The 24,991-nt window shown below is 38.1% G+C and overlaps 2 protein-coding genes across 2 annotated transcripts in view; both read left to right on the top strand.

The window, feature by feature from the left end:
• Nucleotides 1-18,000, top strand: part of LOC122362612 (1-phosphatidylinositol 4,5-bisphosphate phosphodiesterase eta-1-like) — a 62,797-nt gene extending 44,797 nt beyond the window's left edge. Inside the window, 14 exon segments of the mRNA XM_043264147.1 lie at nt 1,052-1,159; nt 3,468-3,629; nt 4,622-4,684; nt 5,765-5,850; nt 6,872-6,969; nt 7,169-7,348; nt 9,085-9,192; nt 9,622-9,746; nt 9,838-9,922; nt 10,013-10,159; nt 11,289-11,368; nt 13,062-13,121; nt 13,960-14,317; nt 15,267-18,000. Of these exon segments, the coding sequence (XP_043120082.1) occupies nt 1,052-1,159; nt 3,468-3,629; nt 4,622-4,684; nt 5,765-5,850; nt 6,872-6,969; nt 7,169-7,348; nt 9,085-9,192; nt 9,622-9,746; nt 9,838-9,922; nt 10,013-10,159; nt 11,289-11,368; nt 13,062-13,121; nt 13,960-14,317; nt 15,267-17,572 (3,966 nt within the window). The 3' untranslated portion in view covers nt 17,573-18,000.
• Nucleotides 18,001-18,150: 150 nt separating this feature from the next.
• Nucleotides 18,151-24,986, top strand: LOC122362597 (extracellular calcium-sensing receptor). The gene is made up of 6 exons (XM_043264135.1): nt 18,151-19,278; nt 20,045-20,321; nt 20,442-21,275; nt 21,941-22,150; nt 22,710-22,833; nt 22,925-24,986. Exons 1-6 carry the CDS (start codon nt 19,022-19,024, stop codon nt 23,821-23,823), a joined length of 2,601 nt encoding a protein of 866 aa, XP_043120070.1. The 5' UTR covers nt 18,151-19,021; the 3' UTR covers nt 23,824-24,986.
• Nucleotides 24,987-24,991: the final 5 nt, after the last annotated feature.

The following is a 24,991-nucleotide window of genomic DNA, read 5'->3' as shown; positions in this document are numbered from 1 at the left end:
ACTGTTTATGTGGCTTCAGAAGACAAAGAATGCGTGCACATCTTTAATGATGATTTTTGTTGTCAGACCTTGTAGAGTAAACGATGACAGAATGTTAATTTTATCTAAAGTACTTAAGGGTGTAATGGGAAGACAGGTGGTCAGTCAGATAAGAAGAGAGTATTGCTTTGTGTAAATACGACGTCACTGTGCCAGCGAGGAGCTTGGCATTAGTAAAACAGGTCAAGACAGATGGCACTGCCAGCCTGCCACTCTACAGGACCCTCCCTGTTGAGCAAACAGTGACGGCAGACTCTTAAACCCAGCGGGGACCCTTTGTGATTGGAGCACACTTGAGTAAATCCCCCCACACTTGAAAACGGGCCTCCTTTGATTACACACACACACACACTTAAACATGTCACAATGTCAGCTCCCTCCGCCAGACGAGAGCACTCATCCTGTGTTCCTGCAAACTCTGGAGGTCAAAAGCACGGGATTGATTTTCCCTCCATTTTGTCCCTCCACCAGCAACTCTTATTTCCCACTAGCCCTCACGCAAATGTGTTCGTGAGAGAGACCGGCAGACAAGGAGGTGACAAGTGTTTGGAGTTTTAGGTTTAATGACCCTTAAATGGGTTTCAGTGCTCTGAAGTGTCTAAGTCACTGTTTATCCTCAGGCTATGATATTCAGAGCATCGTGGGTCATTGGCTTGGCTGTTAAATGTCTGAATGACAGGTGAAAGCGTGTTGCGTGTCTTATGAAGAAGGTCACTGACTCAAAACTAAAACAAAACATTACACTTTAGCCTTCCTTGGAAGAAAATGTTACTTCATCGGCCTTAAGACTGCACACTACACTTCTCTTTCACCCGTGGCCAGCAGTCATTAGTATGGATTCAATTCTAGTATCGGTATCTGAGGTGCTGTGTCAACACAAATGGGCTCTGAGGTGCTGTCGATAGTTTAAAGAGATGTGAAACACTGTCTAACACTCAATAATGGGGTTGTTTGCTGTAAAGGATACAGGAAAGGATTATGGAAGCATTCATTTATTTTTTCTTGTCTATAGGGGAAGCGACTTCCTCCGTACTTGTCTGCGGATGCCGAAGAGGGTGAGGTGTCCGATGACGACAGTGCTGATGAGATTGAAGATGACTTCAAGCTGAAGAATAGCATGGTAAGACCGCAACGAACCGAACAGGATAGTGCACAAAGAGCACACACTCAGCGAAGTTTCTTTCAGATTATCTTTCAGCGTTAATGTAAACTTTTTACAACATTACAGTCCCATAATGTCACATGCTGCCTTCGGATGGCTGAAAAGATGTTCAGTGAGTCCAAACTTCTAATGTCAAATTAGGTAAATGTGTCAAAAGTGGTAAATACATCTGACGATGTTACGCAAAAGTAATCTCATTTGTTAGAAATAATATAACATCGGTTTCATGTTCTGATGAATTTAATGTTCTGTGAAACTCTAAGCTAAAACGTGAGCTTCTGTAAAGTCGCACGCACTTCAGAAACCTGAAACCAGAAACATGCTTTACTCAAGTATATAAACAGGTTCATGATCGTTTTGAGATTAAACAAAAAAAAAAACAAGAGAGAGAGAAAACTGCAGCAGATAGGCTAAATCAGTGTGCATGCGAGATCAAACAATCCTCATCAAAAGTGACCTTAAAGCACATTGTAGACTTAATATTAATAAATGCACAAGTAGTACTCCAAATAAAGTTTAATAATAATTTTCATATCAGTAAGTCTCGAGTTATCTGTCAGTAAATATGTTAATAGATTTGAACTACACTTAGAATGAAATAAATCTAATTAAATTTTTTTTTAAAAGGGTTGATATTGTATGTATCAAGTGGAAATTCTACAAATATCTATATTAGAATTACAAATAAGATCAGGATGCTCATATATCCATTATTGAAGCTGTCGTTTCACGTTCTCCATGTGCTGCTTTTCCACCTTCTTTTCACACGTTATCACCTCCTCTGCATCTCTCTCTGCTTCTATGAAAATCTCTCAGTTTTGATGGAGCCAGTATTTTGTCTGGCTGCTTCCTCACGCCATTCTGGCTCACATTGAGCTGTTGGTGTCAGTCTCTAAAAGCCGATCAATCACAGCCCGAACCCCTGGCAAGCTTCTGTTTGTGTGAAAACACCTCTATATAGGCACACGTCTTTGCGTGACAACAGGGCCATTTGCCAAAAGATCCATCCAGCAGCGCTGCCATTAACAGAGACTCCTTTGCAATCAGTCCACACTGATGCTGGATATTTAACACATCCATTTATTTTCCCAGACTTATTTATTAACAGCAATTTGACTTCCCATGTAAGAATTTCTTTTGTTTTCTTGAATGAAGGATACCTAATTAGCATTTTTATGTAAACTTGCAAAATATTTATGTTGCTTTGTTAGGAGTAATTAATGTTTAATGATCCTCTCAGACAAGTCATTGCTGGGAGCCAATCAAAAGTTTATTGTTCTTCATTTCATTATATGCCTACTTAAACTTGTCGCGAAATGCAAGAAACACACTGCCCCTGCTCTAGGTTGAGGGCCATTATGGATGCTTTCTCTGATGACAAACAAAAAACTGAACCTTTTTTGCATAATTGGATTTTAATAATACGTATAACTCACCCTTTATTGCTCTCTCAGATCAGTATGCCAGGCTTTGATTTTTAATGAAAAGCCATTGAAATGAGAGAGAACACACATCGATTAGGCCTCTTTCACACAGCGCAAATTTATTTTGGTACTCATAATAAAAAAAAACAATTCATATAGCAGTTGAATCCATTCAGCCGATCTCCGGTTCTGGGGGTAACACTTTTAACTGTAGCTTAGCATAGATCATTGAAACTGATTAGACCGTTAGCATCACGCTCAAAAATGGCCAAAACTTGATTCTTCTTTTGTTACATTGTGTACTAAAACCAACAGAAAATGAAAAAGTTTAGATTTTTTAGGCTGTAGCTACAACTATACTCTCATTCTGACATAATAATCAAGGGATTTTGCTATCGTACCATCGCTGCAGCAGGCACAGTGATATTAAGCAGCACTTGAAAATAGTGCCTAGCAAAAAATGTAACGGTGACTGCTGCAACCATGGTACGGCAGCAAAGTTTAATGCTAAGCTACAGCTACAAGTGCTACCGCCAGACCCAGAGATTGGATAAATGGATACAAAAACTGAAAAACTCAACTGTTTTCCAGTTGAAAAATTATCCTAGGGAAAGCTTTATGCATAGCAAAAACACATTTGAAAACACATTGAAAATGATCTATTACCCTGATTATACCAAGGCTTTTACGAAGCACCATAAAAGCTTGAGCCATTCATCAGTTCTTTTGAGGAAAAAACGAAAGGTCTGTATCAAGCTAAGATAGATAGATAGATAGATGCTATTTTCTTTATTATTTTCTTGTAAACTATAGATTTTGACACTCTACTTACTGCATTTCAGTCCAATGGGTCCAGTCAGCACCAGGTGGAGTCCCACATCAGGAAGAAGCTAGACTCACTGATGAAAGAGTCTCAAATCGGGGACAAAGAGGACGCGGACAGTTTTTCTATCCGGGCGCTGCTCCGTGCCACCCATGAGGGCATCCAAAGAAACCTGCGCAAGGTAAAGAAGCTCTAACTGTGAATCTACATTGTGAAGTCTGTGTGGTCTCCGAATTCTGTGTGAAGATATAATGCCGCATGAAGAGACAAACCCATTTTAGCACCAATTTGAAACAGGCAGCTCTAAAGAACGAAAGAAAGAAAGAAAGAAAAAAGGAAGAATTAGAATACCTAATCAGAGCGCACACATTAGTCTTGCAATCCATAAAAAGACATGGAGCATCCCTTAATTAGCATTCGTTCTGCCTCTTTTCTTAACCTATTATTAGACTTTGCACTCTCTAAACATTCATTTCGATGCGCCGTTTGTAACGCACAGAGGGATTTTCTCTCCCCTCCAGTGTTCCTGTATAATATTTATGAAAAAAAACAACAACTGAGAACCGATTGAGCCAGCGCTGAAATTAAGAGTCTGTCTGGAGATGAAGTCAATGTTATGTACATTTTATGCACCACTGAATGTAACTACTTATCTCTGACCACGGTGCTTATTTGAACGGATTTAGACACTCAAGTATTTGAGTTAGAATAAGATACCTTTTAAATAAACCGTCATTTACAAACCCTATGTCATTCCAAACCCATCATCATTTTACGCAAATGTAGAACGAACAAGCTGCTCTTTTGCATGCAGTGACCACTGGATATTATCATGTTGCTCCTATTATCATGTTCCTTCCTTAAGAATATTGTTTTTTTAAGGACAACTTTGGTACTTGAGGTTCAATTTACTGCATACTTTTGCTCCAACCCTATCCACCATTGTCACGGGAACATCCCAGCTGAAGACAGAGGAAATTACATCATGACAAGCGCATGCCAAATGGCTACATAATGGCACTCTGCTCACTCCAAAGTCTCCACTAACAAGGGCATAAGGATTGTAACTTTGATTTTAGAAATGCCTGTGAACCTTTTGATACACTGTTATTTTGTGTGTTATTAATTTTTGTGTGAAAACATTATAACGTATTGTGCACGTGTTTCTTCCAGAATTCAAAAGATGGAATGAAGAAATCCCAGAGCCGCTCCTTCATTAGCAACCTCAAGCACAAGGTCAGAACGAAGACGATCTTTTTTTGTCTTCCTCCCTCTCCCTCGCCCTTTCTTTCCTTCTCTTCCTCCATTTTCTCTGTCTCTGCTGCAGAAAAAAGAACTATCCTGTTCCTTGTCCCCTTTGTGTGTGTCCTCTGGTCTCAAATGTTACATAAATATGAACTTTTTTTCTACCCAGAGGCAGAGAGATTTAAAGAGTATTGGCTATTGATTGACTGAAAGTGCACGGGTCCTCCGAATCAGTTATCTGTAACAGTGCCAGCAGGCAAATACGCTTTCGAGCGTGTGCATATTTACTGAATTCAAACATTGATTAAACACACATGTTGACTTGATAACAGATTTATCCCTCAATATCACATGTGATTATATACATGGGTAATGGCAGCGCCGAGCTCATTCTCAGGCATTCTCATATTTCGTCCTGTGCATAAAAACGGGCTAAACGCATTATTAATCTCCATCTCTTATATTGAATCTGGTCGGTGTGCAATTCAACACCTCAATCGCAAATCAATAAAGCGAGTAAACAAAGCTTGCGGTCGCATCCACCATAAGTTTGATCGTAGACTATTGTAGCAGCCCGTCTAAACTTTATTGATTTTTTTATTAAAATGCAATCAGGGCTGTCAGAGTTGTTTCTCGTCTCCTGTAGATTGCATCCATCTTCTCTGTCATTCCTGCAGGAAGTAGGCAGGCACGCCTCTCGTTCGCGCATGATATTTCCTCCCACTCTCTACATTTGCCGCCGCGCGTGTGTTTATGAGGTCTCAAAGGTTCTCCTTTTGTTAGTAATGAGCCTAAAGCCTGCAATTACCCCTAGCTGTTATACACAGGTTCTCGTGGCCCTAAAAAAGTTCCACGATTTGGACACCAGTCACGTCTGGCAGGTATTAATCCTTGCTTACACGCACACTTATGTGGTTATGTTAAGTACGCCCTTTAAAACGGGCCGGAGCTATTCTGCTCATCTCTGTTGTGTGTAGGAGGAATTTCATTACCTCCCATCCAAAGCAAAGGAGGAAACACTCGCTCTATGTACTTATTTAGCTTGCTGTGCGTTTGTGTGTGTTTCCACAGAGGCACTCCAAATCAAGACTGAAATGTCAGAGTGTTGAGACAGACGATGACGGACAGCAGGAGCCATCAGGAGGACAGTTCAACAGGTTCGACTGCATTTATGTCCTCTTTTTTAAATAATTGTGTTTTACCGTTTATTTTAGAATTTTTAAAATAACCAGTATTGGTGGTAAAGCAGATTTAGTTTCTCACCAGCTATTACTCAACTCAAATTACGCTTTAATTGGCACATAGAATTATCTTAATAATTTGCTATGATCTGTAACAACCCTAATTTACATCGCAGGATTGTTTGTGCTGAAAAGGTTCGCATTAAAATGCATTGAAATAATCGTAAAACGTGGTACAGCTGTTTTGTAAATTCACCTCATAATATGGCAGTCATGAAGAGATTGTTAGTGTATTATGTTAATGAGAGTTTGCCATCATTTGTATGCTTAATGGGCTACATTAACACCATGAGGAAAGTCATTTGTAATGAAAGCATCACTCTGCAAGGGGCTTTTCTTATCTTTATTTTCACACTGATTTCCTAGTCTAGACATAGTGCAGTAAGGATGCAGCAATTGATTAAATAGGATGCTGTTAGCATTAGAGCTGATATTTGCATTTCAAACATTTCAAACTGCATTTGAAGTTTTTGAAGATCCGTTGAATAATCATTTATGAGTACATTTTCAATTATTTGTAGTATGCCACATGTTTGAGAGAAGTTTGGGGTTGATAAGGTTTTTTGTCTAAATGTCTAGTTATGCTCAACAAAGCTGCATTTATTTGATCAAATATGCAGTAAATGGTACAAAGTATTATTACATCTTAAAATAACTGTAGATTTAATTTTGTGCTGAAAAAACATTTATTATCATCATCGATGTTAACTGAGTGTAATTAATTCTATACTGATTCATAAAAAGATTTTTGTACATTTGTGTTGGTTTTCATCCATTAAGGTTAGATCTCTGTTGTTCTGGTTTTTGATGTATTCCTTTAAAATAAGCTATTTCTTCAGTCACCTTTCCTTCTTATCTTTATACTGTCTATCTGAGCTGGAGCATGTCATTCCAACTAATAGTCAGCCGTTTCACAAATTGCCGTGTCTCTTTGTAGAGGTGGAAGGAGAAGAAAAACGATAAAGCTGAGTAGAGATCTATCAGATCTGGTGGTGCTCACCAACTCTGTGGCCTCTCAGGAGTGTTTGGATGAGGGTAAGACATTTTCTTATGCGACCACATCTGATTATTGATCCCCGTTGTGAAGTTTTTTCATATAGATGCTTAAAAAAATGGCTTTCACTATAGATGTATGCCTTTTGAACGACGTCGACCCACCAATTTCCACTTTCCAGTAAAGGCTGTTTCAAGAGCACGCATCTAACCCAAGGTGTCTTGCACCTTCTTTTCTCAGGATCGCCCTATAATGTTCTGTCATTTAGTGAGACGCGAGCTCAGCACCTGGTGCACCATCGATCTGAGCGCTTCTTGAATTTCAACCAACGACAGCTTTCTCGGATCTATCCTTCAGCCTATCGGATCGACTCCAGTAACTTTAACCCACAGACGTACTGGAATGTCGGATGCCAACTAGGTGAGGAACAACTTCCAAACACGTCCAAACACTCATGAAATTCACATGACGTGCAAAAATCTTCATCTGTTGTTGCCTGCGCGTATTTTCAAGGAGAATGCTCATTCACACGCTGTATACCGACAAACTCATTATTGTAGAGTATAACACAGAATGCTGTTATGAACATAAATCCGACCATAAAGAAACTCGTCCAGTGCAATTTCACTTTAGTTTTAGTGATTTTTGTAAGCTCACTAACGGGTATGATGTGTGCAAATTTTGATAGTTCACTTTAGACATTCTACTTCTTAACTACATGTCAACTGATTCTCATTAGTTTGCAACTACATGACTATTAACTCTCAGAGCAGACTGTTAGGGTGGGTTTAGGATGAACTGACAGGCTGATAGTCAGTATGTTGTATGTTAAAATAAAATGTTAGAATATATTAAGCAGACAGTCTACTAAAACCATAATGATTACTAGTTTACATGTAGTTGCAGAGTTAATTACTGTAATTAGAATGTCTAAAGTGGACTATCGAAATAAAGTGTTGCCAAATTTTGATCCATAAAATTAAAAATGCACCTATGACCCAGTTGACCCTCTGACCCTACTTTGACAGTGTATGCACACACGCTGTGTGTTTTAGCAGTCCTCTTTATAATGCCATGTGTTCCCTGCTGCGCATACCATCTGGGTCTCGGTTGTGCAGAAAAATTGACAGGTTGGCCTATTTATGCAAGTCATGTAAGAAAATGCACATATGCGCTTTTCCCATTCACTCGCCAGCGCTATCTAAGAGAGGGTGACGATGCTTTTACGTACACAAACACACATACACTATACACACATGCATTAGTTTTGCATTTTTATAATTTACATTGGTGGCCAAAATGATTAGAACACTGCTATTTTTTTTGTTATTTGTATATTTTGCTGTATTATGTCAGTAGGAAAAAATGTAAATTTCCACACAGAGATCTGATCTCATCATCATCCAGTCTGTCTGAGACGGGCGAAATCCAGAAGCTGTATTACTGTTAAAGTTTTAGGCATGGTTTTAGGTAAAAATGCTGTAAAATGTGTAATGTAATAAGTAGATTTGCTTTATCAGTTAACTTCTATTAACTAAATCAAATCAACATTTGGTGTGACCACCCTTCGCATTAAAACATCTTGCATAATGTTTTTTAGGTTTCCAGATATAATTCAGTTTCCATTTTGAATAATACAATTTTTTTGTTCTGAATGTGAATGATAAGGCAGCTAACAGAAAAGAAGCATTGATGAATCATATAGACAAGAAGAAAGAGGTTGAAGACAGAAAGCAGATCAGAAATTAACCAGGACCAAGAGAGAAAAAGATGCAAAAGGGAATGCAGAAGCCATAGCAAATGCAGATGTGTGTGTGTGTGTGTGTGTGTGTGTGTGTGTGTGTGTGTGTCTGTGTTTGCCATCATAAGGGTCCAATAAACAACAGTAAATTGGAACTTGTGGAGCCGCAGCTGAGTTCTGCCCCTGATTGTTTATTGAATAATATGTTTACCAGGCCATGATAAAACCCTCATAGTTTGTTAACCATCCAGTTTATTTAGCTTTACACGGCTGAATAAATACATGGAACTATTTGGTTGAAAAAAAAAATAACGATTGAAGGAAGGATGGAAAAAGGTTGGACTAAAAGAGTAAGGTAATGAATGTATGGAAAACAGAATGAAGGTTTTTCTTTTCTTTCTTTTATTACCCACAGTGGCTTTAAACTACCAGACTGATGGCCGTATGATGCAGCTGAACAGAGCCAAGTTCATGGTCAATGGAGGCAGTGGCTATGTGCTCAAACCTGGCCCAATGTGTAAAGGTACACTTGTGCATTCCAAATACTGCTATATCACTAATAAGAAAATCTTTAAAAACTCAACTGTAAGAATTACTTCACATGTACAGGTTACTCCACCCCAAAATGATATGTTTTTCATTAATCACTTAATCACCTTAAAACATGAAGTTTGGATGAAAACAGGCAGGCTTGTGTCTGCCAAATAAATAGCACTGTCAAGGCCCAGAAAGGTATGAAAGACATCATCAGAATAGTCTACCTGCCAACAGGTAGACTGAAAAATTTCACACTTAAATTGTTTTTAAAGATGAACAAGGCTTTTACGGGTTTGCAACGACATGAATAATGACAAATAAAAAATTTGGGGTGGACTAACCTTTTAACCCAATTACATCATGTAGTTCCCCAGTTGCTCTAGGCATTGTGTTGGTTTCTGAAAATCTATTCCAGGCTCCTTTAACCCACTGCATGATGATCCCCTCCCTGCAAATCCAAAGAAACAGTTGGTGATAAAAGTCATTAGTGGTCAGCAGCTACCTAAACCTCCTGATTCAATGCTGGGAGATCGCGGTGAGGTAAGCAGGTGCCGCATAAGAGTGCATTTCCAGTCGGATGCGGAGTTGAAATGCACTTAATACTTTTGACATTTGTGGACTTCATCCGTAGATCATTGATCCCTTCGTTGAGGTGGAGATTATTGGTCTTCCGGTGGACTGCTGTAAAGAACAAACCAGGGTTGTGGATGATAATGGTACAGCTGCGTTCTCACGTGTCCAGGAATTTGTTGAGCTTATTTGAACAGAATGATTTATGTTAATGTTTTGTGTGATTGTCAATGTAGGATTTAACCCTGTGTGGGAAGAGACACTTTCTTTCACACTTCACATGCCCGAGGTGGCTCTAGTACGCTTTCTGGTTTGGGATCATGACCCCATTGGACGAGATTTTGTGGGCCAGAGAACCGTAGCTTTCAACAGTCTCATGCCAGGTATGAGAAATTGTCTCTTTAACTATCTGTACTTTTGGAACCTGTGGACCTTTAAATGAAATGAAATGAAATGAAGTAGGTTTGGGAGGAGCCTAAACTTTCATATACACATATTTTTTTTAAAACAGTTGTTTTTCAGGGCTTTTAACCATGATTAATCAACATAAAAATACAGATATTATTTACATGATATATGAGTGTGTACTGCGTATATTTATTATGTATACTGTATATATATATATATATATATATATGAATACAAACACATACATCTATATATAATAATATAAATACATAAATGTATATACGCGTAAATATTTTCAAAATATATGATGTATGTTATGTATTATGTACACATGATAAATGAACACAGTACTGTACTGTACTGTAAACAAAACATATTTTGGATGCAATTAATTGTTTGATAGCACTATTTTTTTATGTAATTTATAGAATTACATAATATAATTAATTGCGTAATATTTTGACACTGTGTAAACATTGCAGTTAAATGATATTTTTTTTTGGTGATAATTAAATTTTTATCATCATCACAACCATAAACAATGGTTTAATTTTGTTTGTTGCACTTTATGAATTATTGTTATATATTATCTAATTCAATTATATGCATATTAATTTATTTATTTATGTACAATCATATAATACAATTCCAATACAGAGGACATAAATGTGCCCAGTTTAAGAAGCAGATATACGTGATAACATTATCAACTGATATAATCAGATTAAAAAAAGTCAAAAAAAGACCATGAGACTGAGTTAAACTGAGATGAAGAGCTGAAGAATTCTGGGTCATTAGTAAATAGCGTGTAAAGTGTGATAGCAGCAGGTCCCTGTGTCTCGGAGTGGTGTCATGTGAAGCATGTCATTAAAGTAATGGAGACCTGAGGTGCTGCCTTTGGACACGTCTGCTGCTGACCTCTCTCTGCCCTCCCACACGCTCACCGATGGAAGACTTTTGTGCTAAAGCTACCGATGACAACATGTCTTCCCGTTTTTTTTTTGTTTTTTTTCAGTTGCATTCACTCTCTGAACAAATGCACAAATGCAAATGCCTTTCTTCCATCCCATTTTCAATCATCCCTCCTCTTTCCCACTCCTGCAGGATATAGACACGTTTATTTGGAAGGAATGACAGAGGCATCCATTTTTGTCCATATCACAGTGCATGAAATCTATGGGAAGGTGAGCTTCTAACTACACAGACAGCTGTACCTAATCAATCTGATAAAGATCCACAGCCATTTCCACTGGACATGTTACCAAGTTCTACACTCTATTTCTTCATTTGTTAATAAATAGATATGTTCCTAACGTAATACCAAAGAAAAATATTTAAAATACCGTCCCATTTTATAGTAAGTGGCCCTAATGCCTGTGTACTTACATAACTAGATGTGTATGTAGTATGTTGACCCACTGAAGTCAGCAAAATCATGCATGTAACGTGTATAAGAGAACATTGGTAACACTGTTTGGTAACGAAAGTACTAATGTGTAACAGCATTTTTTTTTTTTGAGAAAAGAAAGCATTACATTTTATATTAACTAAACAATTTATATGGATTTACAATTCTACAGTTACTCTGATTTTACACGGCAGCAGCCAGGAAGTTAGGCTTTACCTATAAGTTGTGGTTGGTGTCCAGTATTTTACACGAGTACTTAGTGAAGAGGAAGAAGTGTTCTTACACGTTTGTACCTACACATACATTTCTGAGAGCTGTTACATGTACACCTGTATTGTTACAGAAACATTGGTTGCACTTTATTTTACAGTACGTGTACAGTGTACTTACCCGAGAAAGTACTAATAATATAAGGTAACTACTTGGAGTAGGTTTAGGTTTAGTATATTAGTACCTAGTTATTGTAATTACTACAATAAGTACATAGTATGTACATGAGGAAGAGGGATGTAAAATAGCTCTACCATATTACAGCTGTAGATACTATTCACCAATGTGTTCTTGCACTGTGGTTACATACTACATACACGTTTAGTTACTAAGGTCACGGGTATTATAGCAACTTAACATAAAGTAGGACCACACATTTATTATACTGACAGACAACTCTGAAATGTGTTTTAACATCACTTTTCATGAGGATTGTATGATCTTTAAATAATATTGGTCTTTAAATGTAAAACATTTAAAGTGTACCTGAAATATACTTGCAATGGTTCCACTTTAGCACAATCAGATATATTAAGTGTATATTTAATTGGACTTCAGCGCTACTTTTGCACAATTCAAGTCTGTTACATTCTTAATGATGCCACAGAAGAACCTTTTTGTCTAAGCGGTTTCACAAAAGGTTGTTTGTGACAAAAGGAAAAAGACCTTTGACTGAATGGTTCTTTGAGTCAAACATAGTTCTTTTTTGGCATCGCTCTGAAAAACACTTTATGAAGCGTTTTTATTTTGAATAGTGTAAGTACAAAATTAGTTGTTCCAATGACTTTTAAGTAAACCGGTTTAGTATGCTAAAGGTGAAATTGCAGGGCATTTTATACATACAGAAATATACATAATATACATAAAGTACATAAATATGAAAATGTATTTGTAGTATACTAAGCATTTATTTTTCACTAAAGGTATTCATTACCAAAGTGACATTTTCCAGGAACTGTTGTGTTGTGTTTGAATAAAAAGGTGTTAAAAAGCTCAGCTGGTTAGCATAACAATCTGTTATGCAAGCTGTCGTTTCTATCCATTTCTACTGCAGTGTGACCAGACACATGCGATTGTGACATTTGTGTCTTATTTCCATCTGAAAACAGTAAAACGAATCTCAAATAGCAAAATACCTTTATTGATATTCCCCCCCACTGACATTTTATTGAAGTTCCTCCCACCTTTCTACTTTCCAGTGGAGCCCTTTAGTCCTCAACCCAAGCTATACCATAATGCACTTGCTAGGAGCTAATAAGGTACCCTGGCTATGTAGTGTGCTGCATGATACTGCATGAGCGTCAATGTGACATCCTGTCCTTGCTCAGTGAACACTAAGCTGTTGTAAATGCGTGTTTGTATGGACACGCCTTTTAAAGTTCATTTTGTCCATCTGTTTTTGTTATTTGTGAGTAATTTTGCTTTGGTCAGTTCTGTCCTTGGTGTAGCTGGATTTGTTCAAAATTTTAATTAATTGTGAATGGTTTCAAATGAACATGCTGCCATCTGTTGGATTTAGTCAGTAATGGAGTTGTTTGTACAATTGTTTGTGGTCTATACAGAGATTATTGTCAGATTATGTTGAAGTCGACTGTTTAAAATGAATATATGTGACCTTGCATGTATGTGTTTTTGTCTGTGAGAACAGTTTGATTTAACCTGGGACCCAGCAACACATTAATTTATTTATTTATTTTTATTTATTTATTTATTTATTTGGGGGCATAGACATTCTGGGATTTTTAGAATATAATATGATTTCCTCTTCCTCATCCTGAGTTTACAGAAATAGAAAAAGCAAATATTTATGTATTTATTTATTGCACAGGAAAAACTTTTGCAAATATGCTTGAAATAATAATTATATGTGTATATATATTATTATTATTTTATTTATATATACAAAATAAAATAAAAGTTACATATGTTACTTCTGTAGACAAGACAAAACAAAACAAAAAACAATAGATACATATAGGTTGGGAACACACATTTTTGTATCATTCTTTCTCTCTCTTTTTTTGCTTGGTCTCAGAAGGTTAAAAGGCTCAGGAAAACAAATATGCTGAATTCTCTCTATCTACGTCTGTTTCTTAGGGTCGTCAGCTGCGAGGTTTTAGAGGCTTGTTTAATAAAAGTTCCAAATCCTCAGTGGACACACATACTGGAGTTCCACCTCGTAAGCGATCCATAACCGACCACCTTCTTCGGAGGACTGCCAGTGCGCCTGCTAAGGGCCGCAAAAAGATAAAGATGCCACTGACTGAAGCTGCAAGTGACAGAAAGCACAGCAATGGGGACCCTCAAACCTCTTGTGTAGAGAGGAGAGCAGGAAACAGAAAAGCCCTCCAACACCGTCCAGCATCCATGCCCCTGGATAAGCTCCTGCATAGTCACCTCAGCCTGTCCACCCCAGATCGGGAGGGGCCTGATCCTGGAGCCGACACAGTCATTGGTCAGTTCCTTAAATAATTCTTTTGACATCCCCTTAGGGACTGTGTCATAATGAATCAGAATAAAAATCACGCAATCATTTATATTATTACTCTAGCTATGAGGCATAATTAGAGTGGATGCTGACATTTGCTTCTTAGCACAGTTAAATCCAAATAACAAAGCGATTTTATGATAAGAAATATTTGTTCCTAAGCTTCCACTCTTATCTCATTGAAGAAGTAATATGCAAATTTTCATAATTTCTCTATAATTTCACTGCTACTAATAATTGCATTGTGTATTTAACACTTTCACATGCTCTCTATTGTTTCACGGTGCTTTTGAAGGGATAGTTCACCAAAAATGTTCATTCTTGTCTTTGTTCCAATCCTATATAGATTTCATTCCTGTGCAGTACATAAAAAAGATAATAAGATATTTGTAAAATAGGGTAGTAAAGAGGGTGAGATTTTGGGCGAGCTATCCCTTTAAGTATTATACATAGTTCCTCTACTGGTCCCTTTGAAGTATTCAGACATGCAGGTTTTTCTTTCTTTAATACTTTAACTTGCCTCTGTCTTGTTCTGTCTTTACTGTTGTGCTTCTCTATAGTAGAAAACTGACTAGGAAAACCCCAGCAGGTAATCCACAAGCCATACTCGGGTTGACTCACCTAAAACATTCCAGTTTTAAGCCATCGCACCAATGTTTTTGAACAACTTTTGTTTTATTTCATTAAAAATAATTGATATAAAAAAAAAAAAAGTTGGATGTTCAACAAATACCTGGATGTTCCCCATGCACCTACACAGTGCCATTTTCAAACTTCCTACTCACAGTCGTACTTGGTGGTACATTCCATTTGTCCTGTGTTTAGAGTGACGTGTGTTGGATTTTGGTGTTTAAAGGTCAGAGAGTGTGCTTTTCTTTTTTACTGACAATCATCTCCTGTAAAATGTCTCCCACAGATTCCTTTCTCAGTGAGAAACCCAGATGTATCTCAGTGGATCTCCTCTTTGAAACGTCTGCCTTCAAAGAACCTGATGTCCATGCCCTTTCAGCTGACCACATTCAAGACTGTCAAATTGATCCCAAAGATACAAAAGAAACTCCTTACCTGGTCATTGAGGGCAGTAGGGAAAGTCTGGTTAACCCTCTCCAAGAACACTCAAGAGGTGGTCTCACCCAAACCGAAGCTGATAAATTATGTTCTTCCAAAGGGCCACCAGATCACTTGTCAGGTCCTACAGATCAATGTAATGGTGGCAGTAGCTCACTTAGTGAAATATGTCTTAGAGAATTAAGCCAGTTGGAAGCCCCTAAAAAGAACATTCTAACACCCAAGGCAGCCACGTACTCTTCGACTTCCTCTTCTTCCTCATCTTCGTCAACCATCACCAAATCGCACCCTCCTACAATGACTCTGTCAGACCAGAAGAGTCAAGTGTCCCTCCAGGACAGTGCTCTCTCTCGCCTTATTGATGCTGTCTCACTAGAGAACGAGTATGACACCTGTGGGTCCATATCTGCTCTGATTGGCCAACTTGAGCTCACTGCTGAGCAGAGCCCCTTACTTCCATCCAAGTCACAATCCATAAAAAATAATCTTCCTCGTCTCAACAATGAGCTTTCCAGCACACCATTAAAAGTTTTTAAAAAATCTGTGTACACAAGCTCAGAGTTAACCGAGAGACCTTCTAGTCCTGAAACGACTGAACCTTCAGTCTTTACCATCTTGGATGAGGAGGTGCTTTCTCCTGTACTTACAAACAGCCTTTATCAAACCAACTTTCACAATGACTCGGTTGATTCTCCTGTGGTCAGCAAGGGATCCTCTCCCAAAAAGATGTCCTTAGAATGGTCTGAACATGGAAATCTAAAGCAAAACTATAGAAGCAAAGGCCAATCCACTGGATCATTCAAAAATGTTGAATTTGGAGGATACAGAGAAACCTCAATCAATAGCACAGCCTCAGACCGTTTCTTGCTGTGCCAAGACTCTGCAAGTAGCAGTCTGATGGAAGTGGAGATCAATGTAGATGGGGATCCCTTAGACAACACACTGACCCCTTTGAGTCCTTTACACGATTTCAAAAGTGTTCATAGCTTAAACCAGACCTCCCCCTATCATGTACAAAGACTTATGCCATCCCATCTCCAAAAACCCTCATACAATCCCTCTCCTGTTCACTCCTATTCCAGAGACACATCACCCTTTCACAGACACTACCAATCTCCACACCAAAGTCTGAACTCTAGCAGCTACCTTACCAACAAATCCCAGCCAAGGAAGTTTAACTGTTATAATGACTCTGGGAGATTTACGCCTGGTGACCACAAAATAGATGCCACAGAGGAAAGGCACCAGGAGACAAGAGTTCAAAATAGCTTGGTCAGCAGAGCAGAGCATATACACAAAAGTTCTTTGTCTTCAGAATGTCTTGCAAAGACTCAAGGCTATCATCATTTGGTAAATAGGGACACACCTGTATCAGACTCCAACACAATCCCAGTTGATCAAGAGTCGCAAGACTCTTATTCCCAGTCATCTTCGCACAATCAGGCCTTTTCTGTACCTTCTCCGGACATATACAATGGATTCGATCCAGCTTCCTCCAAGTCCAAGAGTCTGGGAGACCTGACTTCTGAGGACATCTCGTGTAACTTTCAGAGCAAGTACAAATCAATCAGCCGAAGTTTTGTCACTCCTGCAATGAAAGACCAAAGACGGATATGTGGGTTGTCTGGTCGACCGAAGTCCACTGATCCCTTAACTGAGCAGCTTCGCAAGCTTGTAACATTAGAAAATGAAGACTATACATGCCCCCTTCCTTTATGTTCTCAATCCATCCCGAAACCCCTTTCAGTGCTCCCTCTGGTTTCTCAGAGCTCTGCCGATGATCCTGAAGATCCTCCGCCATTTCTGTCAAGGCGACTGTCGTCTCGCAGTCAAAGTCGCGTACGTCACATAGCCAATCGTGCACGTGAGAGACAGCAGGAGGCCTTCAAACACCGGCCTGTTGAGGGTGCCATGGAAGTAGTACTCCGTAATAAGCCAGTTTCCTCCCAAATTCCTCCACCAAACAGGCATTCTACAGGGTCCTATATTGCTGGTTACCTGGACCAGCTGGGTCCGGAGGCTAGAGGCTTGCCTGAAGGAGCCTGCACCTCACTACGCTATGGAAACGGAGATCGCTACTATAATGATGACTCTGTACTCCCTCCTGACTTCTACTCATCAGAACCTGAGGTCTTCTTCCTACTTAGACTCTGACCTTTCATTTCACACGCTGTTTCTGACTGTGCATGTATTTCCTAGTAACAGTTACAACTACATGTAGCAGGACACTTCCAGAACTGTGTACATATGCCATATAACATGGTCTCCTACATGTGCTACTCCTGCTGTATTTAACAAATTATTTTATATACATGTGGTCTTTGTCATGCTTGAAAAATATAATGTTCAAAATGTGTTTTGTCTCAAGGTAAAAAAACAACAACAAACAAAACAGTAAATCACTGGATTGGATATTTCTTGCAGACGTTTTTGTTGTTGTCAGCTACTTGTTCTTTTTTTTTTAACTATGAAGTACAACAAAGTCATGAAGGGGCTTCTCTTTTTATTCAGTCTTCCTGCATATTATGTTATTTGTATGTTATATGTTGTATGTTGTATGTACATATGTTGGTAAATTTATCCTCAGTCAAAGCACTATTGGTTTTCATTTAAATTTTAACTACTGTGATGTTTTTTTCTTTAGCATGTGAAGCGTGAACATTTCCAGCATGACTATGCACAGACCTGTAGATGCTGTGCTCTGATTTTTGCACAGAATGATTCTGTTGTATTGAATGCAATACAGCACATTTACCTGCTTGCTCTGACTTGCTTGCTTTCTATTAGTCATGAATTTAAAGAAGTTTGAAACTCTTCTTCATGTTCTAAAGCTGTATGGTTAAAGTTTTATTTTTCTATAATTGCTTTGATACAGAGAGCAAAAATAACATTTGTTAGACTTAATATTTAGTTTTCTTTTTAAAGAGACAAAAATACCAAGCTTTTTTTCAACTCCTCTGTGCTTAAAGGCATCTAGTCCGTTGTTCTTTTTATTGTTGCTCATCCAAGATGAGTGTAAGCATTTTCCTACCAATGCAATAAAATTATGAAATGTTTGCTATGAGGAAAAAGCTACTCTTGTGTGGTTTCTGTTATCTGCTTGTCTAATTACAGTATATCCATTTGTAATTTTTATTCTGTATTTTTTCAGTCCTTGTTTTGGCAATGCTTTACTTATGTTTCCCTCCGATGTCCAGGCTACAAAAAGTTGTAAACACGTATTCCCTAATAGCAAACAAAAAAAAACAGCCTCATGCTGACGTTAGACAGAAGTGTATTTTCAGATGAGATTTTGTAATTATCAGGTTTTCTCGCAGATGGGGCTTTGTTGTTGTAAGACTGAAGATAGCTGTGTCGCACTGCCACACACTTACAAGAATACCGAATGTCCCTATGCAGCTCTATCTAACCGTGAACTCATTACAAATTGTTGTGTAATTGTCTTTAATTCCGTAACTCATAGGAGGTGCAATTTGGCCCTGTGTTGTTTTCTCTGGCCCTTGTTTTTCTACTGCTCTTTTGGGATTATGGTCAAAAGAAATATCTCTTCTTGCCCTTTGCACACAAGTGTGCAGGAAGAGCTGGTAACGCCAAACTTTGTCCATGTCTGTACGAGTCCTATTGTTGCTCCCACTTTCTGTACTGGTGCTTCTGCTGTGTGCAGCTGGGATGGGGTTTTCTGTGGTAGAAGAGGCTTTGCAGGAAAGGTGTGTGAACTTGGATGCTTCCAAGAACTTAGATGATAACGGTTTCTACCAGGATGGTGACGTGATTGTTGGTGCTCTCATTGATGTACATAACCTTGCTAAAACTCCTGACCTGAGCTTCACCAGAAAAACTGAATTAGCGCCGTGCTTAGGGTGAGTGATATGCCCTTTTTCCTTCTAATTCCCTTTGCTTCGCACACCTGTCAATTACATGGGGTCATTGTATTTGATCGCTGCATTTTTATAATGCATGTATGAACATTTAAACGCAATGTATTTATGGTTATTGGTTTACTGATGTCTTTATAGAATTATATTTATTACAAATTAAGTAACACTTTATTTTTCAGGTGTAAAAATACAGTGTTATTTCCTAATTAGGTATTTAGTAGTAGCTGTTGTACTTGCATGAAACAGAATAGTTTCATGTACTTTAGAATTACCGTGTAAGTAAGTTTTGGAACAGCCTGTACTTACAGTTTGTAATTATGTAAATGCAATAGGCAGCTACTGTAATTTTAATGCAAAATGTAATTTTAATGTAAATTTTAAGCCATTTATTGCTTATTGTTAAGTTTATTCTGGTAAATGCATTAGCTAGCGTGTGTAACATACTTTATCATATTAAATACTTTAAAGTACTTTTAAACATGTTTTTTTACCCATCATTTCAAAATATCTTGATTTTAACTTAAATTTAAGTTTATCTGCAGTCACTTTTTTGTAGTGTTACACTTCAGTGGCTTTTTTTAAACACAAAACATACTAATGATATGAACATAGAAACACATTACTAACTGCAAAATGCTACCAAAATGCTAGACTATTTTGAATGTATTTGCATTATTGCATCATTATTTACTATTTATACATATTAAAATACTATATATAACAATTACAATTGTTTGTCTGCTGCTAGTTTTCAGGAAAATTCTGTGCCCTGGGTTCAGGCGATTGTATTTGCAGTTGAAGAAATTAACCGGAGCCCATCTCTATTGCCGGGGGTCCGACTGGGTTACCACATAATGGATAGCTGTTCCCGTTACCCCCACAGCCTGACGGCAGCTATGTCAATGATCAGTGGAGGAAACAAAACCTGCGGCACCGCTAGACCCGCCAAGGTCATCATTGGAGATTCTTCTTCTACTCAAAGCGTTCTTCTGTCCAGGACCCTGAGTCCCCTGCAGATCGCAGTGGTGAGGTCATATTACCCAAGAAATGTTGCAATGCTAAAACTGATGTTTGGTTAATTGTAAACATGCAATATAACATTTAAACGCATGCTCTGTCCAACATTCTCTGAACTGTGCTTGCAGATCAGCTACCTGGCCAGCTGCCCGTGTCTTAGTGACAAACGAAAGTACCCTAATTTCTTCCGCACTATCCCCAGTGATGCCTTTCAGGCACGCACCATGGCACAGATGGCCAAACGCTTCGGCTGGACCTGGGTCGGAGCCGTGGTTGCAGATAACGACTACGGACGTGGGGCTGTGCAGGTGTTTGAGGAGGAGATCAAGGGCACGGGTATCTGCCTGGCCTTTTTTCAAACCCTCTACAGGGAGCAGTTAGCGAAGGATGTAGCCCGTGCTGCCGCAACAGTCCAAGCCTCTTCTGCCCGCGTGATCCTGGTGTTTTCCTGGTTTATGGATGTAGAGGTGTTTCTTTTGGAATTGATCCGCAGGAACGTGACGGACAGGCTATTCCTGGCCAGCGAGGTTTGGAGCACTAGCGCCTATCTTTTGGGCAAACCCCAGCTCTACACCATCGCTAAAGGAACGCTGGGTGTAGCTTTGAGAAGCGCGTCTATACCTGGTTTTGATGTGCATCTCCGGCAGCTACATCCTGCCCGCTACCCTGATGATGAATTCCTGAAGACCTTGTGGGAAAATACTTTTGGCTGTAGCCTTAGGGAAAGCAGTTCCAAGGCTTTTCAGAAAGCCCTGCCTGTGTGCGATGGCACAGAGAGTCTGGAGGGGGTTCAGAATCCATTTACCGATACTTCTCATCTGACAGTGACGTATAATATTTATTTAGCAGTATACGCCGTTGCTCACGCACTTCATTCCTTGCTGGAGTGCACCCCGCAAAATAACTCTGATCCTAAAATAAAACTAAAGTGCTCCTCTCCAGACAACATCACTCCAGCACAGGTATGCGTCTCATGTGAATTTTTAAAATATATATATATAATATATATAATAATAAATCTGTGTTTGTTTTATATGCACCAACCTCTAAGTAAGGGAACTTTGCAGTTAAAGTGTATTTATTAGTATTAGTAGTTAGTATTTTTAGTTTGTAAAAATCTGTATTAAAATTCTTTATATATATATATATATATATATATATATATATATATATATATATATATATTTTTATATATATATATTTATATATAATTTTTCTTTGCACATGTAACTCATTTCAGCATGCTTTTAAGAAATGACGTCTTCACGTGAACAAGAATGTTGTTTATCTTAATAAGCTCATATATAAGCTTCATATATAATGTATTATTACTATTCATGTACTTCTTTATTTTTTATAATTTGTTTTCTAGTTGTATTAGAGTTGTTTATAATTTTGTCTGTATTTTGTTGTTATAGTTTTTCTTTTTTCCCCTTTTTTTTTACATCTCTAGTTTTTTGGTCTAATAACATCTTAGCAATGAAAACTAGACTTCGGGCTAATTTGGGTACGTTTACATTCATGAATGCTGATTGATGTACTCTGTCCCTTTTTTGTAAAACAAACAAACATCAATCATATGGTTTTTCCAAACATATTAAATGTTCTCTTTTCCTGCCATGTTCAGCTTTTACAGAAAATCGGACAAGTTCGTTTCACCACTCAGTCGGGAGAGGAGTTTTATTTCCTGGATGGCAGCATCCCACCTGTCTATAACTTGGTGAACTGGCAGAAAGCTCCTGATGGTTCGCTCAAGTATGTTTCTATTGGACGAGTGGATGGGAACCAACTTATTATTAATGAGTCTGCCATTTCATGGCCTGGAGACTCCGGGAAGGTGAGATGGGCTTTTAATATAAAATTAGTGCTGTCAAAAGATTAATCGTGATTAATTGCATACTAAATCATCTTTTTTATTTGCATAATACATGTGTGTGTTCTCTGTATATTTATTATTTATTCATAAACATTTATATATTTAATTAATATATATAATCATGTATATATTTACATGTATATATAAATATATTTAAAACATAAAAATTGCATATATTTTTAAATATATGCATGCATGCGTGCGTATTTATATATACACAATAAATATACATGGTAAACATAAATTATGTGAACACATTTTTTTATTTTGAATGCGATTAGTCGCGATTAATCATTTGACAGCACTAATAAAAACATATTTTTTTAAATATACACATGCATGCGTGCAGCACAAATACATGTATTTTGTAAACAAGAACTTTTATTTTACATGCTATAAATCTCTTGACAGCTTTAATATAAATCGAAACGATTTACAAAAACAGAACAGAACAGAACAAAATACCAAAAATGCTCAAATATGAAAAAGGTGTAATATATGGTGTAATATGTGTTTCCAGATGCCGGTGTCCGTGTGCACTTCTGAGTGTCCCCCTGGGACACGTAAAGCCATTCAGAAGGGTCTGCCAGTGTGCTGTTTTGACTGCCTGCCCTGTACGGAGGGAGAAATCAGTAACATTACAGGTCTTAAAAGTTCTTAAAAGCACTTATTTATAAAGGCACGAAATACCATACATTTTTAATGTTACTCTTTTTATTTAAACTTTTTCCTTAGGCTCAATAAAATGCTATCGATGTCCCCAAGAGTTCTGGTCTAATAGTTTCAGAAATGAATGTGTGCCCCGTGAGACCGAGTTCCTCTCCGTTAGAGAAACAATGGGCATCTCGCTCATAAGTCTCGCTGTTTCGGGAATCGTCATCACAGCTACAGTAGCTGTGATCTTCCTGTACCATAAGAGCACTCCGATAGTCAAAGCCAACAACTCGGAGCTCAGCTTCATGCTCCTTCTATCTCTCAAGCTCTGCTTCTTGTGCTCGCTGGGGTTTGTAGGCCAGCCGTCGCTCTGGTCGTGTAGGATTCAACAGGCCGCGTTTGGGATCAGTTTTGTCCTGTGCGTCTCCTGTATTCTGGTCAAGACGATTGTGGTTCTCGTTGCATTTCGTTCCACTAGACCCGGATCCTCGGGTCTTATCAAATGGTTTGGACCAGGTCAACAGCGAGGAAGTGTTCTGGTCTTTACCGGTGTTCAGGTGGTCATCTGTGCCGTTTGGCTCTCCGTTAGTCCACCTTCACCTCACCGTAACTTCGGAATCCAAGGGTCAAAGGTCATCATTGAGTGCACAGTTGGGTCGGTTGTGGGATTCAGCTGCGTTTTGGGCTACGTCGGCTTTCTGGCTGTTGTCTGTTTCCTGCTAGCCTTCTTTGCCCGTAAACTTCCAGATAACTTCAATGAGGCAAAATTCATTACTTTCAGCATGCTGATCTTCTGCGCTGTGTGGATTGCGTTTGTGCCGGCGTATGTCAGCTCGCCGGGGAAGTACAGTGTAGCTGTGGAAATTTTTGCCATATTGGCCTCTAGTTTTGGACTCTTGTTTTGTATCTTTGTCCCAAAATGTTACATTATTTTACTCAAGCCAGAAAACAACACTAAAAGGTTTCTCATGGGAAAATGACAACTTCCTTCCTGTTTTGTCATTCTGTTTTCTTATAATAAAGCTGTTCTGAGTCACAGCCACGTTTGTTTTTCGTATTTATTTAGTGCAAGTGCTTCTCAAATTCGCCCTGAACATATTGTCCAGTTTCATTAATATTATTAATTGTTTAATTATTCCAATATCCACCTGGGAGGCAGAAAAAAAGTATTTTTTCATGTCTTTACATTGTTTAGCGCATAAGAATTTTTTTTTTTGTATCATGCAATATGTGTGTACAAATTTCCCTAAACTTGTTTTCCCATTAAACACATACTGATGTGTTTAGGATATTTTTCTAAATCAGTCCTTTAACTGGAGAAGAAGGTCACCTTTTATATTAGGTTGCCTTAACTACTGTGTACATGCATCAAAAAAACATAAGTACAATGTACTTGTGTCCATATCAAATAGCAAAACACTTGAGGTGGAATTTAGGGGATCTTTTGATTGAGATTGAGAGTTTTCTATGAGGTTTCTATTGTCTTTTAATTGCATTACACTGACTTATCTCATTTTAGACAGCATTTGCACATGAAGGTACGAAATTAAGTATTTTTAACAATTCAGGACAAACGAAATAAAGCAATACACAATCTGTGTATTTTGCTCCAGTCTGCTAATTTCTCTCCATTAGTTTCTATCTTATCCGTCTGAGCAAAGCCTGCTGGCCCCAACCTTCTTCACATTTCTCCTGCGCAGTGTCTGGTTCTTTTTCTGCATCTCACCTCCACAAGCCCTCACCAGACCTGTAGATATAACTATCCAGGGGCACCTGGATTTTTCCCTCCTATGTCTTACCCTTTTCTCTATCAATGACTTCCAGCATTTTTTTTTTTTTGTTATGAATATGAGGGGTATGCTGATAAAATACTACTACTACTAATAATAAAAAAATAAATAGCACTAAATAGTAAATACATTAATAAAATTATTTATTTTACAGTTTAATGTTACTTCAGTGAATATAACTTGTTTCAATACAGTATGAAAAACAGACACTGCATGAGTCATCTGCATGTACTGTAATTCATTTGTTTGAATTAAATACAATAAAAACTAGAAACACACATATGTCTACAAGCAGGGTATTTATTGGTTTATTGTTTTGAAGGTTCATACATCAGAGATATGCAGGCAGAATGTGTAT

The sequence above is a fragment of the Puntigrus tetrazona genome, chromosome 18 (assembly GCF_018831695.1).
Source record: "Puntigrus tetrazona isolate hp1 chromosome 18, ASM1883169v1, whole genome shotgun sequence".
Classification (NCBI taxonomy): Eukaryota; Metazoa; Chordata; class Actinopteri; order Cypriniformes; family Cyprinidae; genus Puntigrus; species Puntigrus tetrazona.
This window is presented reverse-complemented; position numbering and strand designations above follow the sequence as displayed.

Bases quoted from the DNA above. Each gene is read 5' to 3' on its own strand.
- LOC122362597 (XM_043264135.1), top strand. From the start codon at position 19,022: ATGTCTGTACGAGTCCTATTGTTGCTCCCACTTTCTGTACTGGTGCTT. The intron at 20,322-20,441 runs GTGAGGTCATAT...CTGTGCTTGCAG, and splicing joins GTCCCCTGCAGATCGCAGTG to ATCAGCTACCTGGCCAGCTG. The intron at 22,151-22,709 runs GTGAGATGGGCT...ATGTGTTTCCAG, and splicing joins GGCCTGGAGACTCCGGGAAG to ATGCCGGTGTCCGTGTGCAC.